This window comes from Pteronotus mesoamericanus, unplaced genomic scaffold (genome assembly GCF_021234165.1).
Source record: "Pteronotus mesoamericanus isolate MK-2021 breed Mesoamerican mustached bat unplaced genomic scaffold, CSHL_Meso_final contig_221, whole genome shotgun sequence".
NCBI classification, from domain to species: domain Eukaryota; kingdom Metazoa; phylum Chordata; class Mammalia; order Chiroptera; family Mormoopidae; genus Pteronotus; species Pteronotus mesoamericanus.
In genome coordinates, this window is record NW_026555092.1 from 6,542,096 (window position 1) to 6,560,288 (window position 18,193).

At 32.5% G+C, this 18,193-nt stretch overlaps 1 protein-coding gene across 2 annotated transcripts in view; it reads right to left on the reverse strand.

Moving 5' to 3' along the window:
* The window catches only part of EYA3 (EYA transcriptional coactivator and phosphatase 3), an 84,516-nt gene that overhangs the window by 48,496 nt on the left and 17,827 nt on the right, over window positions 1-18,193 (reverse strand). For both annotated transcript variants that reach the window (XM_054571834.1, XM_054571833.1), the window contains exons 2-3: window positions 7,375-7,475; window positions 1,745-1,788 (exon numbers count right to left, since the gene is read on the reverse strand). In XM_054571834.1, the coding sequence (XP_054427809.1) occupies window positions 1,745-1,788; window positions 7,375-7,407 (77 nt within the window). In that variant the 5' untranslated portion in view covers window positions 7,408-7,475. The remainder of the gene's footprint in view (window positions 1-1,744; window positions 1,789-7,374; window positions 7,476-18,193) is intronic.

Genomic DNA, 18,193 nt, shown 5'->3' on the forward strand with positions numbered 1-18,193 from the left:
ATGTAAATTGGGAGGATAAGTCATTGTGTTGAACACTTGAATGTTGAGAAGATTCTCACTGAAATTCTGGAATGGAGGTGATACTAACTTTCATCGTTCACAATGTCCTTCCTCTTCCTTCTACTTTAATTTTCACTCTTCAATTATTCCCTCAACTACTAGTATAGCATGATCTTTGGAAGTACAGATTCTAAGGCCAGACTGCTTGAGTTTATATTCCATTCTGCCAAATCTAGCTTTACGACTTTAGACAGGTCACTCAACTCTTCGTGCCCTAGTTCTTCAACTGTCAATGAGGGGTAATAATAGAATCCACCTCACGGAGTTGTTATAGAGATTAATAAATTAATATATAAAAAGTACCTAGAGCAGAGACTAGAACAGAGTAAGTACAATATAACTACAGCTAGTATTACAGTACAACTTCTCCCCAGTTGAGGCATCCTTCCTACACTCATGTCCTAGGAAGAAATCTACTTTGCTGTTCTATACTCTAGGGAGAAATGAAGGACACTGTACCAGAGGCTCCAAATATCTGGAAAGATAACACAAAGACTAGTTTCTACACAGATAATTTTTTTAAAGAAATGTTATTTATATTAAAAAAATACACAGCACCAAAATGCTTAAAGCTCTCATGTCTTTTCTGAACAAAACTCTAATATTGGACTATAGTATCAATAAAGTTTTTCTCCTCTGGTATATTCTGAATGTTCAAACATTTTTTCCTCAGTTGAGAGAAAGGAAAGAAGGGAAGAAAGATAATTTTAGCGACTTGGAAATAAAACACACCAGTAAAGTTGGTTGGACCACCAAGAGTGTTTAAATGCCTGCTTGAGATGTAATTATGATCGAAAACTGAGGCTGGTTTTTCTCTCACAATGTTCAGGTGATTGGAAATAAATATGTAATAGGTAGAGCTAAGTTTAACCAAGGCTGTGATTTTGCTAGGTAAGTACAACACAGAGGAAACAGGGAGGAAGTTAAGACTATTTGCAAGGGACTGACTAAAGTAACAGATCTTACAATTTAAGCAGCGTAAGAAAGATATTGAAGACTTTTTTTGAGAAAAGGGTCAATGGTTGATAGGGAAAATATGATATATCATTTCATTGCAAGTGTATAGTAAGACACATGGATAGTGTGGCAGTAGAATAAATGAGGTTGAATGTAATGTGTGGTAGTAAAAGAGTAGGATTCTTGAAATTAAGATGTTAAGAGGTGATGCGATTACTGGTTCATATAGTTGGTGGACAAACAACAGGAGATAAGAACTGTGGAAAACTAAAACCAATGATGTTGTAGAAGCCAGAGCATGAGGTGCATAGAAGCTGCCTCTTTTCTAAAGGGAAGCAGAGCTAATGACTGAGGCATCCCATATCTATTTGGTAGTTAATGCCTAATCCTCTGCACTTCCCTTACTTCTTATTTTTCCCATTTCATACTCTCTACATCTGACTAAAGAATATTCACCATTGTGTCTCCTCCATATATCTCAGGCTCTGACAGGTAACATGAGTTTGGTACATACTGTGGAATAAATAATGAATGGATAAAAAAATAAATAAATTAGCACTTATGTTTTTCAAGAAGACTTTTGGAAGGAATTTTTATTTTAAACCAAATAATTTCAAAATGTAAAGACTGATGCTAAAAACCATAAAAAGGGTAGTCAACCTAAATCATGCCACCACCAGCATGTGAAAAAAAGTATATCATTAAAAGGAAATTCAACTTTACATACCTTAAAGTTTGCTCTCCCGATTCCTGCATCTTGGCTTTTTTAACCTGTAATAATAAATATACAAAGAATAATGTAGTGATCTGTTTTTGAAATCATCTAGCTACTCAAATGTCAGGGTAACATGAACTAATAAATTTCAGGATAACTGTCTTGTCTTGCTTAGATTTACTTAATTAACCCTTATTAATATTGATGAGTTAGAGATAAACTTTGTTTTTCACAAACACATGTTTTTTAACTTTAAAGAAAAAAATGTTTATCAGATTCAAGGTAAACTGTTTATCAGGATGATATATTTAAACTTGGATATAAATTAGTTGGTTATAAATTTTAACAGATACATAATTATATCACCAAACAGTAAATATGGAACTCTTGATATCATCTACCCAAAATTTATTTAACAAAAATGTCTTTACACTTAAATTACCTACTTAGAAAAAATAAAGATAAACTCTTATTAGGTTACCAGTAATTAAAAAAAAATTCTTCACACTATTCTGTTTCTTCCCCAAATTTTCATCTTTCCTAATTCCTTCCGAGGTAAAAACATTTACATTAAAAGTTTAATCCACAAATGAAAATCAATGTTTAACACTGCTAATGATTTCCCAGCTTTCATGTTACAAGATAATCTGATAGAGCTCTCTGGCTAGAATAACTAGTTACAGTAGAAGCATGCTTAGTACACTTAGCCATACAAATTATGAATACTTAAAAGTATTTCAAGCTAACAATAGGCAAAAATGCTGCTAAATAATTTTAAACAAATGTAACAGGAGGGACTATAGCTACTTAATATGATTACATCTAACATTTCAGATACTGTTCTCCTTAATTTGGGCAATTGTATGTCCCCCTATAAGTCAGGGATAGGGCACACGTGCTACCTTGGCACTACTGGCAGGTAAAGGAATTAAAAAGATACAGATATACACGTACTTCACTATATTACAAACACATAGTCCAGAAATAACAGAATGTAAAATAGTGTGGCTACTAGTAGTTCCTCAAGACAAGGGAAATAATAAAAGTAAAATAAATACATGGCTCATAAAATTTTTCATTCTTGGTCCCTTGATTATGGCATATCAATAGATGTTACATTTAATGTTGTTTTAACTTTCTTAGGTACCAAAAATAAAGATAAAATAAAGAAAAAGGGGGCATTAAAAACCCTCTAAATTTAAAAACAAAATTACAGAAGCAAATGGAAAAGAAATAACAAAAACGAAACTGCTTGAGGTAGATAAACCTTTACTAAGCATGATATTAAATTCAAAAGCCACAAAGGAGAAAATGCATTGGTTATGCAAAAATTCAAAACTTCTATATGATAAAAGATACCTTAAACCAACCAGGAAGTCAAGGAATCCCAGGCTGATATACAGACTGGAACAAGAGAATTTAACAAACATACAACATGACTTTTCTGAAAGGGGCAGGAGAAAAACGAGCTGACTTAATAAAGTTAGAAAACAGTATTTTGACTGGAAACTGCAAGGCTAAAGCAAAGAAAAATTAAACTATCTGCCCTCCATAATTTCACAAATGACAAAATACAGGCTTTTGTTAGAAAATGTGCTGCCCTTCCCACTTGAAGATGACAGTATTTATATAATGTCAGATAATAATGTAATTTTCCAATAATAGGGATGAATTTACGCTTAGCTTACCCAAAGACCCTCTTTGTGATCAAAGAAATGTATTTATGAGCTGGTGGTTTAGTAACCAAAATAGTCTCTAGTCTTCAAACAGTAATCAATACAAAGAGAACTAGATTGAAGAATCTATTTTATGTTAGTCTTAATTTTAGTAGAACCACAGAACACTTTAGCTAATGAACTAAAAAAAAAAAAAAAAAAAAAGTCTGTCTTGGAGCAAAATTTTGAAATATACCATAAGGCCTTCCAAGTAAAAACCATGGTCTCACTTTTTTATTACAGTGCCAACCCAGTATAAAAAGTACCCATAAACAGAAATGAAGAAAATATACCTGAAGTCCTACCAAACAAAAAGACTGGGAGAGGAAAATGTGTTATCAGCTAATTTTTTTACCTTTCACAGCCCCTTGTGTGTCTTGATTTGGGTAATTACGTCCCCTTGTAGGTCAGGGATAGGAAGCATGTACTACTACCTTGGCACCAGAGGCAGTTAAACTCAAAGGATACAGACATATTTTATTGGATTACAAAAGTACTGGTTCAAACAACATAACCCAGAAACTCACAGAATGTAAAAGAGTACAGCTACTTTAGTACTTTAGTACTAGTGCTTCAAAAGGTAAAACACAGAGTTACCATATAACTCAGCAATACCACTCCTAGTTATATAACCAAGAAAAATGAAAATACACATCCACACAAAACACTTGCACATAATGTTCATAAAAGCATTATTCAAAATAGCCAAAAAAATGAAAACCACCCCAATACATATGAACAAACAACAGTAAAATGATGATATTGAATATTGAGTTTGATATATACATTCTAACTTTTTTTTAAAGATTTTAATTATTTATTTTTAGAGAAGGGAAGGGAGGAAGAGAGGGAGAAGAACATCAATGTGTGGTTGTCTCTCACGCGCCCCCTACTGGGACCTGGTTTGCAACCCAGGCACCTGCCCTGACTGGGAATTGAACCAGCGACCCTTTGGCTCGCAGACTGGCACTCAATCCACTGCCACACCAGCCAGGGCTAAAATTTTTTTCTATACATATAATGTCCTTTCAAAACTTGAGTTCAGAGAGCACTCCTGATAGCCACAAAGGAGTTTTTTAAGTGCTTCCAGTTTGCCAGAAATAGTCTTGGTTTATACCTCTTATCCCAAACTGAGTTTGGTTAGTGCCCCCTTTCACTCTTTAAAAGAGCTGCAGTTTGGACAATAATATGAGCTGCTTCAGAGCAGTTAAAAAATGTGAAAACTGGGAGAAAAACATTGACTTAGGTAAATAATGACCACTGGGAAAAAGAATTTATGATTGCAGAAAATGGAGGGCTGACTGGCAATAAGGGAAAGTGAAAAATAGAACCTGTGACTATGATTTATGTTGCAATGTTTACAATGACCTGAACAAATCTTAAAACTTAAGATAGAGCAAGTAAGAAGTAGAGAAACAAAAGAGGGGTAATCCAATAAGAAAAAGACAGATCCCCAATGGTAACATCTCTTGATATGCAGGTAAACAGTAGGGTTAAAAATCTTGGCTTTATTATCATCAACTTGGTATAGAACCATTCTTTCCACTCAAGTGTCCAATCTCCACTATGGCCTGTAAGAATTTATTTTTCTCCTCAAAGTCTGACATTAACTCTTCTATTCTAATTAATTTTCTTTGTTTTCTTAGATTTTGTATTTATTTAGCATCCATTAATCACAGAGCCAAAAATTGTTTATATCTCACCTGAGCCCACATTCTGAACCACCTCCTTGATCTAACTCATACACACCAAGTCAGTATGCCCCTTGCTCTAAGTCAACTCAGGGCCAGATGAATACCAGACAACGGCCTCTATACATCAAGCTCCCTGGAATTATTCAAGCTAACCAATCGTAAACTCTTTACCTTGCCTTGCCTTGCAATATTTTGCCTGCAGAAACCCCAATAAAGGTGGCCTATCTATGCATTCCCCTACTTTCTTTCTGCCTCCTAATCAAAACCGGAGCTTTCCCCTCCTCCTAATCTCCCCAGTGGCCCTGTGTGGCATGCCATGCCTCTAATTTTTAAGGGAACTGTGAGTAACATTAAACTTTTCCTTCAAATGGCACTGAACTCTCCCTGTTGTCCCTCAGTTACCTTTATAAATTAAGACCCAGGCAAAAATCAGTAAGAAAATCATGCCCCAAGACAATCACCATTTACAGTCAGGAGAAAATTTGTTTTTAAAGTGCTTTAATTGCTTATACGTTATGTTAAATAAATTGAGTAAGAATGACAAGGAAATGAAGCAGAGCAGAAAAGAAGACCAGCCAGCAGGTCAGCCTCACAATTCTCATTACCTTAAATAGGTAAGGTGTAACAACTAACAACAATACTCATTTCAACAACTTATAAAAGTCTTTTGCAACTATGATTAGACCTTTTACTACATTAAAAACTCAAGGAAGTAATTTTTCTTGGTACATTTAGTGTCTCTATTTTAGCTATTTGTCCTTACAGTGTCTGATAAACACTGCTGAGGATGATTTTCAACCCTATCATTTCCCTGATTATTAATGTCTCAAAAGTGCTAGGGAATAACATTCCAAACTTCTCAAAAGGTTTTACCAATTGATTATGTCTTCCTAGTTTTATGCCTAAGTGAGAGGGCTAAAAAAATAATGGCAAAATACTGTTTTTTGCAATGTATAATGTGCACTTTTTTGCCTAAATTTTTGAGGGAAAAATAAGGATGTGCATTATACATGGGCATAATTATTACATACTATGGGTATAACAATTCCATGTATAATGCGCACAAAAACATGGGTGTGCATTATTCAAGGGAGTGTATTATACATGGAAAAATATGGTAATCATCAGTATACATTTCTCGACATAAAGAAAAATATTAAAAACATATTAAAGGACTTTAATATTGAAGTGGAAGCTGGTGTCTATCCTTCTGTAATGTAAATAATACATCTAGTACATGAAAAACATAACCTATTACCTGCTTTCAAAATTCAAATTTTTCTGTTAGATTTTCATAAAGAAAGGTAAACATGTACCACTCTATATTCTCTTTTACTTTGAAATCCAAGAGGCTCACTCAGGATAGCAAACTGAATCAGTATTTATCTAACTTCAAAAAGAGAAATTCAAGACAAAAGGAAAAGATTCTTTAACATAAAAGTATCTTAAAAGAATAGTTATTATTGCTTTCCTTTTTTAAATGCTAAGGATCAAAAAACAGACCAAAAAAAAAAAAAGGAAAAAAGAAATCATGCAAGGCAATAAATCCGTATCACCTGTGGACATTTAAAATGATTTTTATTTATATTAACTATTTAAAAGAAATTAAGAATTTAACCTAGTCTCTAGGGTGTTATCTTTTTAAGAATTAGCTAGTGGTCAGCTTATACTTTCTTTAACTACTACAAGTTAGGTCAATTAGAGAAATTTAGGTAAAGATAAAACTAAATTTTCTATCAGAAGTGGTGTATACTGCTTGGTAAATACATGTCCTCTTTTATTTTCTAAAAAATGTAAGGACAGCAACTAGGTTTCTTTTTCTTCCTATTTTCTTCTGGTCTGTCCCACAACAGATTGAAACCCACAGCACATCCTGCTGCCGTCTTGCCCACAGCGATGGTCAACTGCTCTGCCCTTCCCCGACACCTCCCCAGGCCACATATCAGACCCAGCAAGTGTTCTAAAAGGAAAAATCCACTGATTTTTTAAATGACATTTCCAAATACAATACTAACTTTGTGATGCTGACTTCTCTAAGCAGACTCTTTAGCATTGTTAGCAAAATATGCATTTAAGAACATAAAAAATTGTTTTCTTAGAAGGAAAGCATTAAGGAGTCGTTTCCTTATTTTTATTTCTCATTTGGAATCTGCAGTATAACTGAATAATATTTAGAATCTCTTACAATTAACTTTTCTACAATCAACTTTAAATTGTTAAAGGAAATACTTACTGGTTGCTCTGGTAAATCTTGCTCTTCCTCCATGAGGACCAATATTTCTCTATTACACTTACGTGACTGGATCACAAATGTCTCTCAGCAGTCTTCACAGTCTGTTTAAAAAAGAGGGGGAATTCAAAGCTTTATGTACCTAAAAGCATTATCATTCAGGCCATCAGCAAATTATTTTTTAAATATTTTGCTATCCCAAGCTTTCCACGTGAGTTCCAATCGCAAAATCTCAAACTTGCACGTGGCTTTTCAAAACTGACATGCTGCACTAAGTCAAAATAGGTATACACAATCATTTTTATACCTTGCAAAAGCCAACACATGGAACCACTTCTGCTGTACTTAAAATGTGGTTACTATACTGCTTACTACATTAAACATTTTACAATGACAGCCATGCGTTGATAACTAGAACAATTTTTTTTAGGATTAAAGCTATATTTTTTAATGATAAAAACTAGCCTAAGAAGTCAGTAAGTTTGATAACATCTAACCTGCTTTCATGTGGAACATTTACATAACTGTTAACACAGATACACAGAATCATTTTAAATATAACAAGTTGGAATATCAATTAAATACTTTCCAAACCATCTGTATATATAATTAATTTCAAGGAAAACTCAATTCTCTGGATCTACTTTAATAATGCAAATAAGTAAGTGAAACTCTGAGTTTTCAAATTAAGGAAAAATAATCATGTAAAGCTGGGACCCAATTTTAGTCAGAAATAATGAGCTCCACTAAATATATCGTCTAGTCAATTATTTCAGGAAAATTTTTACCTTCTTAGATCCTGCTCTTCCTGCCTTGATTTTTCAAACTAACAAAGAAATATAGGACTCTAGGCCCCACATTTACTAGTAAGAACATCTTATTGTGTCTGACATTTTCTATAGACATTAGAAAACTTAAATACATTATAAAAAAAGAAAAACTCCATTACTATTTGACAAAATGAAACTAGCACTTCTCCAAAACAGATGTCATCGCTTACGCGTTTAATCAAGGTCACACCTGTTTTCACTTCTACCAACCACTGTAATCAACTTAATACATAAAGCTAAAGCAAGTATAGCAGAATTATTGCAGAAGTAATAAAAATAGATAAACATGAAGAGAAAAATAAAAAATCTTCAGTTATGCCAATATACCACTACTTCTATTGCTTTATCTTGGTGCAATACAACACACTTTTAGAGCTGCACTCCAGATGGGAAAAGGAAAGAAAACATGTGTAAGGGAGACATTCAAAAATGTCCCACTCTGACACAGCTTTACTCCCTGCCCTGATCTAGAATGTCAAAAGAAAAGAAAAGAAAGTTTAAAGGTCAGAAGCACTGGATGCTCAACACACTCACGTGTAGCTCATACACAGAGCTTCAGAGCCTCAAAAGCCGAGTTCTCATACTACCTGACGTAGGTAACTAGTGCTGCAGAATTACAGTGCGCAATAACTAAAGCTCACAGGCGCTATCTTCTCTGCACTTGTTTTGCTCTACTCAGAACAGCATAATCAATGTGACGTGAAACTGACTCACAATTATGAAAGATGAAACATTTTTATGTTTTGCCAACTTATAGCTATCTTAGTTATAAACTGGTTTTTCTTTACTTCATGGGATTTTAATAATGTCTAAATGAACATACAGTACATCTACCATTTCATTCCATAAGAAGGAGCAAAATAGGGCCAAATCATCAAGAAAATGTAGTGCCTTTAATACCTCATTTGTTGAATTTTTTCGTGACCTGCTCTCACCTAAACAAAAAGTGACAATATCCCATGTTTTACTTAATTGACGGCCATAGCTACAATGACTGTAATCTCTAATTAGTAGATTGTCAGCAAGGGAGAGGGAGGGGATATGTCTTCACATGGGTAAAGGGTTCTAAAATCTATCTCTGGGCAAGAGGAAGGTTAGAAAAATTGTTTTGTTTTTTAAAAAAGGATACTCAAAAACATGTACTTTAATTTTGTTTTTAAACACAAAAGCTAACTTATTTTAAAAATATGAACAATATTAAAGGAGAACATAGATTTTTATTGATCAAAAAGAGGTTATGGGTTTTAAAAGGCAAGAAATACTACTCTTTATAGTGGGGAAATAAATTTTTCAAGCTAGATAAAACTAAATGTTAGAATCTTGAATTTTGCTTTGTTAGAAATACAGTAATATTACAGTGATTTTTATAATGGAAATGGACTAATTTTCTATTTTTCTTGAGATAAATTCTATGGTTAAGTTGCAATAAAATCTTCTTTAAGAGAACAATGAGAAGATATTCCTTTCCACGTCTCCCATTTCTTCTATGCAAATAAGCATTCTTTACCGTTTCCATCTTTAAAAATTACCTTTATTATCTCAGCTTTTAAATTTAGGAGAATAAAAAAGGCATAGATAATTTCTACAGATAGAAAAAAACTTTTTAAAACAACAACCAAAAAAGCAATCTTCAAGCAAAGCATTTAATTTATTACAGAATCTTCTGGGATTCTACTTGCTATGCATCATATGTGTGAAGTATGCACATATACTGTGGTACATATGTGTATAAAATATACTAATAATGACAAATCACATAACTCCACATAATAGACATCTAAGATACTACTTTCTATCAATATAATATTCATTCTTCCTTTCAAAAATGTGTATTTTTAGAAGACCTCAAATGTAAGAACATGCTAAATACAAGAATGCAAATATTTACCTCGTTTCTAGCATGTATCAATGTGCTACAACGTTTAATATTAAGATCTCACACCATTTTCTACAGTGGCACGTGCTTACAATCGAAAGTCAAGTTTACTTGCAACCAGATGAAGTGTTATATAACACAGACACAGTGATCCAGTACTTGATAATAACAAAAAGCGCAGAATTACAATACAAATCTTAGCATTCTCATTTCCATGTATTAGTTTTAGAGTTTAATCTAATTATGGTGTTGGGGTTTGTCTTTTTTTTTTCCTTCACCTTTAATGTAACCTGACATTATTCTACATTCAATGAAATTCATCTTTTAAATATCCAGTAATATAATGGTTTGACATAGAAGTGGAAAGTGGATTCTTAATATAATATAAATTAATATAATTACAACTTAGCTAAACAGCCAATGAAATTACAAAACAATCTCTGAATTCATTTTTTGTTTTTAGCAAGTATAAGGCATTTGGATAAGTAATGTATTTTCATAATTTTCTAGTTGCAGTTCTTGTAACTGGTTTCTAAATACAGCTGTTTTACCACCTTTTTTTCGAGTTTGTTAGTACCCATATGCCTTCATTGACAGAAATCTGGAAAAAATCTACAACTGAGAACAGAAATAGTATTACCCTATCCTGCAAACAGACAATAAAAAAAAATAGAACTTTGGTTTGAGTCAAAAAGATTGCACAATAAATATTTTGACTTCTCATGCTCATAAATAAAAGATCTTTTTGTAATATGACAACCACAATTTTTAATCCTTAGAAATCAGAAGGGAAATAATTAGAAACAAATAATTTTATTTCAAATTTCTTTAAAAATTCCACCTTCATAATTTGTTTTATATCAAGTTCAACACTATTTACCCTATAGTTGTAAATGGCCACAAGCAAGAACTTAGGTTACTTCAATATGTAATTATAGCTGTTAAATATAGAAAGGAAAATTTAAAATTCTATATATAAATATTTAAAAGCACAGTATAAAGGTCGATTTTTTTCAATGAAAGCCAAGTGTGTATCACTCTTAATCATAACATCAAGAGAAGTGTCTAAATACAGCAAAACAGTCTGACTGTAGGCCCTAGAAGTGAAACTTGCATGCAACTAAGTGTGCACAGAAATATTCAGGAGTTACTGAGTATCTTTAATACAGTTCTGAATAGAAAACAAGTAGCTCATAAATTTGATCATTAACTACATTGTATTTTACAAGTCTATTTACTACTCTTTCCAGAACCTTATATGTGTATCTTTAGAGTACACACACACACCAAAAAAAAAAAAAAAAAAAAAAGCTAGAGGTTTTCCTGGAGAAAATTAACAGCATCCTCCCAAATGTAATTATATCTCATATAATAGTTACAAACAATAGTAGCCTAAAGAACCATAACACAGTGCTCTATAACCCCTTAAGATTTTATAAATATGTGGATTACTTTAGGATTTATAAGAAATAATTAGCAAATGTTTAGCAAGATATCCTCAAATATAATTATCTGTATGTCTTGAAGAATGAAAACAAAAAGCAAAATTACCCTCTTCAAATGGCTTTAAGATGACTGCCTCAAATACTGTTATTTAACAATAACTGATCTATTCTAAAGGGGTTCTATCAAGGAATTCAGAAACAAGTGTCCTAACACCCAAAGTACCAAACATACAGCCTAAAGGCAACTCTTCAAAATAAATTCTAATTTATAAACTAGGAGGCTTTAAGGCAAAATCAGAAAGATGTCAGGAAAATGGTTTCAAAACATAATTTCTGTGGTCTCTTGCAGAACAGCGCTTATTAGCAGTAAGTGTTGGTGGGATAATATTAACTAGTAATTTGGGCTTCATAATCTACAGAACATACATATTAGGTTTCAGATAAGAAGTAAACAAAAGTTTATTCCAATACCTACAAATTTCCTACTGAAAATTAGGCAAAAATAACAATGAATATCTTGGAGGAGAGAAGAACAAATAGAGGCAATTGGGAATATCTTCCCTATACCAGTCTTTAAAACCAATTATACTGGGAAGGATAGAGAGATCATTAATCAAGTATTTATAATACACCAAGTGTTTTTATATTTGTTGTCTTCCCTAATTTTATCTCCACAACTCTCCTAAAACATAGGAGGCATCATCCTCATTCTATGGACAGCGCAACTGAGATTAAGGGATTTAAACAATTTGCCAGAGAATTACAGCAATCAAGTTTCAGGCTTAAGCAGAAATACATCAGGTAAAGAGGCTACAGGACACCGGTGAGGGTTGCACCACATTGTGGATGTCCCTAATGCCACTGAATAATATACTTTAAAAATGGTTAAAATAATTTTTGTTAAGTATATTTTTCCACAATAAAAAATACAAAAAACCTATGAGACTATAAATACCAATGATCAAATCTAGTGTTTATAAGTGGAGAAAAATCAGTATTTAAAAAATATTGTCAGAAAAACTGAATACCAATGTGGAGAAAAACATATCCACATAACACACTATGGTTAATTTTAAATATATGAAGAACTTGTAGTATTTAAAAAATTTTGAAAGAAATGGAATAACATATTTACCTCATCTGTGGAAAGAAATAAATTTTTGAGCAATAGATGTGTAAGCAACTCATCAACGGATCCGGTTATGTAAAATACACTTTCATGCAATGAAAAAAAAAATCTAAAATTAAAAGAATAAATGCAAGCAATACCTACAATAATTACAACGCATAAACTTTAATGTCTACAGCATAAACCCAACCAATTCAACATTTATCAAACATCTGTTATATGGCAAACAATGACTAACATATTCATCCATCAAAGAATACAAGCAATTTAAGATCAAATCAGCATTTGGGAAAAAGGATTCCCACTACTAAGTAAATTCTAATATTTTTAAGATATCACTCTATACCTATTAAACTACCAAAAATAAATCTAAACAACAAAACCTAGAGTTATCTGAACTTGAGGGAGGTAGAACATATTTAGGCACAGCTTTAAAATCAGACAGTTCTCCAGTTAAAGAGTATAAAAGAGGTCATAAAATTGCCCATGATCCAAATAATTTTTCTTGTTTTATTCCTAAAGTTAAATAGAAGGGTAAGAAGTTAAAACTCTTTTAAAAAAGAAAGTCTGTTCACAGAAATGAAAAATTAGAAACAACCAACACATAGCAGAATGGTTTACCTATCCTGTAATTCTACAACTAAACAGTCTATATTAAAATGAAAATTATAACCTATTTCAATACAAGCTCACTTAAAATGTGAAAAAAATAAGATTTTACATTAATTATAGGATAATAATAGCTCAAATATAATTTCTTAAAAATCAAAAGCAGGTACAAAGGAATATTATGCTGGATGCTTAAGGTTTGTATAAAAAAAGGTTTAGGCATATTATTTTAAAAATACTTCTCTAAAAATATTCCTCAAGTAGTAAGCTAAAATTGGACATAAATTCTACATTCTGGCTCATTCATTTTCCTCAGGAAAAAACTTCAACTTTGAGAGGAAAGCAATTTAAATTGCAGTGACCCTCCCTTACCACCATATCTTAAATAAATTCATGACAACACTACAGGCAGAAAGACTCATTTAATTTTCTTGCTCTGTCATCTCTTTTATAAGAAGTCAAGTTAGAAAGACCCTGCACATAAAATGAAGGGTTGCTTCATTTTATGGTTCTGAGCAAAAGTGTTCAACTTCTAATAGTTAAAGAAGTTGGTATCATAAGACATTTCACATTTGGTTTCACCCTTCTTGGCAGAAACTATCCTCTCTGTGAAGGCAAGAAAATGTATAATATATGATGCTACAACCAATATACAGTATTAAACTGTTAGAGGTAATCCTTATTTTAGGGTAAACTAAAATCAGAGGTGTGAAGGCATTGCTTCATGAAGTCTGTAAGCAGCAGAACCAGTAGTAGAATCCAAGATTCTGAACTCCCTTGTCTTTTTTTCCCACTTCATATAGAATTGAGCATACTAACTTCCCTTTTAAAATCACATTCCTAATACTATGTTAGGCTATTTATTCCTTTTCCTTCATTAATTCTCCAACTATTCTGTTAAATTGCTTTGATCTTGTGATATAATAACATGTTTTTTAAAGTTTTAAAATGTTTTAAGTATATAAACTTAAAACTTCTTTTTTAATGTGTTACCTGGCATTTCAAGGATCTCCTAAAAATTCTCAAGTGAGATTATTTTTATCTTATTTTTTAACTTCTGTACAGTCTAGCAAAAATAACAACTTGTTTTCTCTTTAAGTCTTTAATTTACAATGCACAGGCTCTAATCTACTGTTAGTTTGAAACAGGTTAATTTTAATTGCAAGGTATATGAAAATAAATTTTTACCATTTCTAGTCAGAGATAAGCATCATTTTAGAAAAACAAAATTTCTCCCAACCTACTAAAACCTCAAAGTTATTAGTGAAAGAGTTCCTTGTTTCATTAGTTAATAATTATGAATTCTTCAAAACTCCTCCTCTGACCTCTACTGTGGTTGGTATATCTGGCAGCTAATTTTGTTAAAACTGTTAATTTTCCCTTGGTTCTATTATTGCTGTCCTAAATTCCACAATGGCAGAGACCACCTTCTTCTTTTTAGTATCTGACAGCACACAGTGGGCATTCAATATTCATTCAATCAAACACAGTTTCCAGGTTCTTGATTCCTCTAAATATTCACTTAAACCAGTTCATTAAGAATCTTCGATATATTTAGAGGCTCAAAAAATTAAAATCTTCAATTTTCCAATTTCTCATCACAGGTGACTAATCACAACTTTAATTCTTCATTAGGTTTTGTTAACTGATTTGAAAACATCATTTTAAAAGTTCGTGTTAAATGAAAAGTTTCCTTCAAAAAAGAGCAAGGAATGATAAGCTTTATTTCAAATTTTAATATCATATCTTCAGAAAGGAATCACAGCACAGGTACTACTTACTCAGAGGTTAGGAGCCCTTAGGTTTCCCTCCTTTAATAGGCTAAAGCTGTTTGTCTTTTTTTTTTAATTTTTCAATTTTTTTCAATTATAGTATATATTCAATATTATTTTGTATTAGTTTCAAGTGTACAGCATAGCGATTAGACAACCACATACTTTACGAAGTATTCCCCCTGATATTTCCAGTGCCCAACTGGTACTATACATAGTTATTACAATATTACTGACTACATATATTTCTTATGCTGTACTTTACATGCCCGTAACTATTTTTAACTACCAATATGGAAGGCTAAAGTTTTAAATTAAAAAGAAAGGGAAGGAATGAAGGGAGGGAGGATCCACATCCTAATTCTTAGAACCAGTAAATATTAACTTTATTTGGAAAAGAGTCTTTGCAGATGTAATTAAATTAAGGATTTTAAGATGAGATTATCCTCAATTACCTGGGTAGGCTATAAACGCCATCTCCTGTCCTTACGAGAGAAAGGCAGAGGAAAAATTAACTCGCACACAGTGAGGAGGGGATGGAAATACGGATAGATGCAGATTGGAGTGATATGGCCAAAGGCTGCCCGCAGCCACCAGAAGTTGGAAGAGGCACGGAATAGATTTCCCCCCACAGCCTATGGACAAAGTGCATGCAGCCTTGCCAACTCCTTGATTTCCGACTTCTGGCCTCCAGAACTGTGAAAGAATAAATTTCTGTTGTTTCAAGCTTCCAAATTTGTGGTAATTTATTATGGCACTCACAGGAAACTAATACAGATAGCAAAGAAGTTTATTTTGTTTTTCACTCGTTTTTGCTACTAACGCTCTGCTTGGGTTTGTTGGCCATCTGGCCACCGAGTGAAGTATGCAAGCTGAAGACAAAGGTGGGAAATGAAAAAAAGTATGTAAATAAAAGAGAGGATGATTAAACACACAGCTGCAAAAATACCTCCAAACATTAAGAATAGTGTGAGTGTAAAACACTCAAAAACCTCCCAAGTAATTGGACAATTTGCCTAACAGAACTGTCATATAATTACAAAGGTAGCACTCTCTTGCTTTCACTCTGGGTCAAGCCCTAAATTCACAGTGGAAGAAATTCCCAGCTAACGTAGTAATAACACTAGCAGTCCCAGGTGTTTCATGAATCTTAAAAAGCCTTACTGATCTCATGCCTTGAGAGCAAACTCAAGTACAGTCCCTGACTTACAGTTTGACTTACAATTTTTCAACTTTATGATGGCGTGAAAGCAATACACGTTCAATAGAAACCATATTTCGAATTCTGAATTTTGATCTTCTTCCAGGCTGGTGATACGTGGTACAAAACTCACAATGCTGCAGCAGCTCCCAGTCAGGCACATGATCACAAGGGTAAAGAACCAATACTCTACTGTCTAGTGTGTTGCCAGCATTTGTGTTCTCAGCATGTTTAAGGCAGGCGAGACTTAACTATGATGTTTGGTAGGTTAGGTATATTAAATGCATTTTTGATTTATGATATTTTTAACTTATTATGGGTTGATTAGGACATAACTGCATCAGAAGTTGAGGAGCATCCATACTACTATTTTTGTAAGATAGCATTTAAAATCAGTATACAATCACTATATTGTTTGATGTGTTTTGCTTAGGAAAAAAATTACTCCTAGGGTTAAACCTGAAAGATAGACAGTCCTCCCTTCCAGTTGATCTTAACTAAGAATCTTAGGCAAACTATGCATCAAGATTGAAGCACATGTTTTTTCCATTTTGATTCAAGTTCCTGTTTTGTATTTTTCTTATAAAGTCATTTTTTATATCTATAGAGTAACTTGCTTCTCCATAAAAGCATTTACTAAACATTTCACTTTAAATTTTATAATACTGTGCTAAACACTGTATCAAGGACATTATAAACTGATCATAGGATGATATAAGATAATCAGAAATTTTTGTTACCAGAAAAATGTGACTTTTCTAACTCAGCAAATGACTATTCTGTGCGTGTTTTTTTCTTAGGGGCCTTCTTTGTTGTGTATGTCTTAAATAGAGCCCTAAAATCCTTTCTAAACAGTAAATATTCACAGAATATCTCAAACCAGGAGAACACTAGGTTACAGGGTAGAATATGTTAGGTATTAAAGACATATTTTGAAATAAATCATAATTAGTGTATTCTGGCTGCTGTTGGTCAAAAATTTATGTCAGCGCTGAAAACGCCACTTAACACTAAAATGTATGGATTAAAAATAGAAATATAAAGCCTTGGCTAATTTAACCAATAAAAGCTGTTAATTAATACTAACTTCAAGCAATAAATAAGAGTAAATTTTAAAAACTTACACTTTTTTCTTCATAAAGACTCTTAATTGAAACAATTTTCCCAGAGACTCTCTTTATTGTTTTCTGGTTGGTCTAAAAGGAAGGGATCAAATCTATAGAGGCCAGCAGTCTCAAATTTCGGAATCTCCTCTGACTAAAACTTAAAAAGGACTGCATGCAAATTAAACTCATTCACTAAAAGTAGAGTATACGACTTATATACCATTTTGGAATAGATATGAACTGAAAAATATATTTGTGCAATAAACAGAACGAAGACTAGTAGTAATACCTTGTAATTTGGTTATGATGTTAGAGCCAGAAGTAAAAATTAAAATAAAGTTATATTAAATGTAACATAGTATCCAGGATTGGATCTTGGAATAGAAAAAGGACATTAGTGGAAAAAATAGTGAAATCTAAGTTTGGGAAGCCTAGATTTAGCTAACAGTAACGTACAAATGTTGGTTTCTTGATTTTGACAAATGTACTGTAATTTTTAAGACTAGGTACATTTGTGGGGAAACTAGGTAACAGGTATATGGAAACTCTCTTTCACTATCTCTGAAACACGGCAGGAAATCTATTCCAGAATATTATTTTATTATCCTATACCTAAAATTACTCCAAAATAATTTTCCATAATAAAAAGCTTGTCTTTAAAAAATGAGGTATCAGTACATACTTACTAAAATGGTTAAAATAAACAAAAGAAAACTGGCCATACCAAGTTGACAAAGATGTGGAGCAACTAGGACTGTCATAAATTGCTAGTATGAAGGCAAAAAGGTGTAGTACACTTATTATGGAAAAGTCTGACAGTTTCTTATAAAGGTAACCATACTTATAACATGACC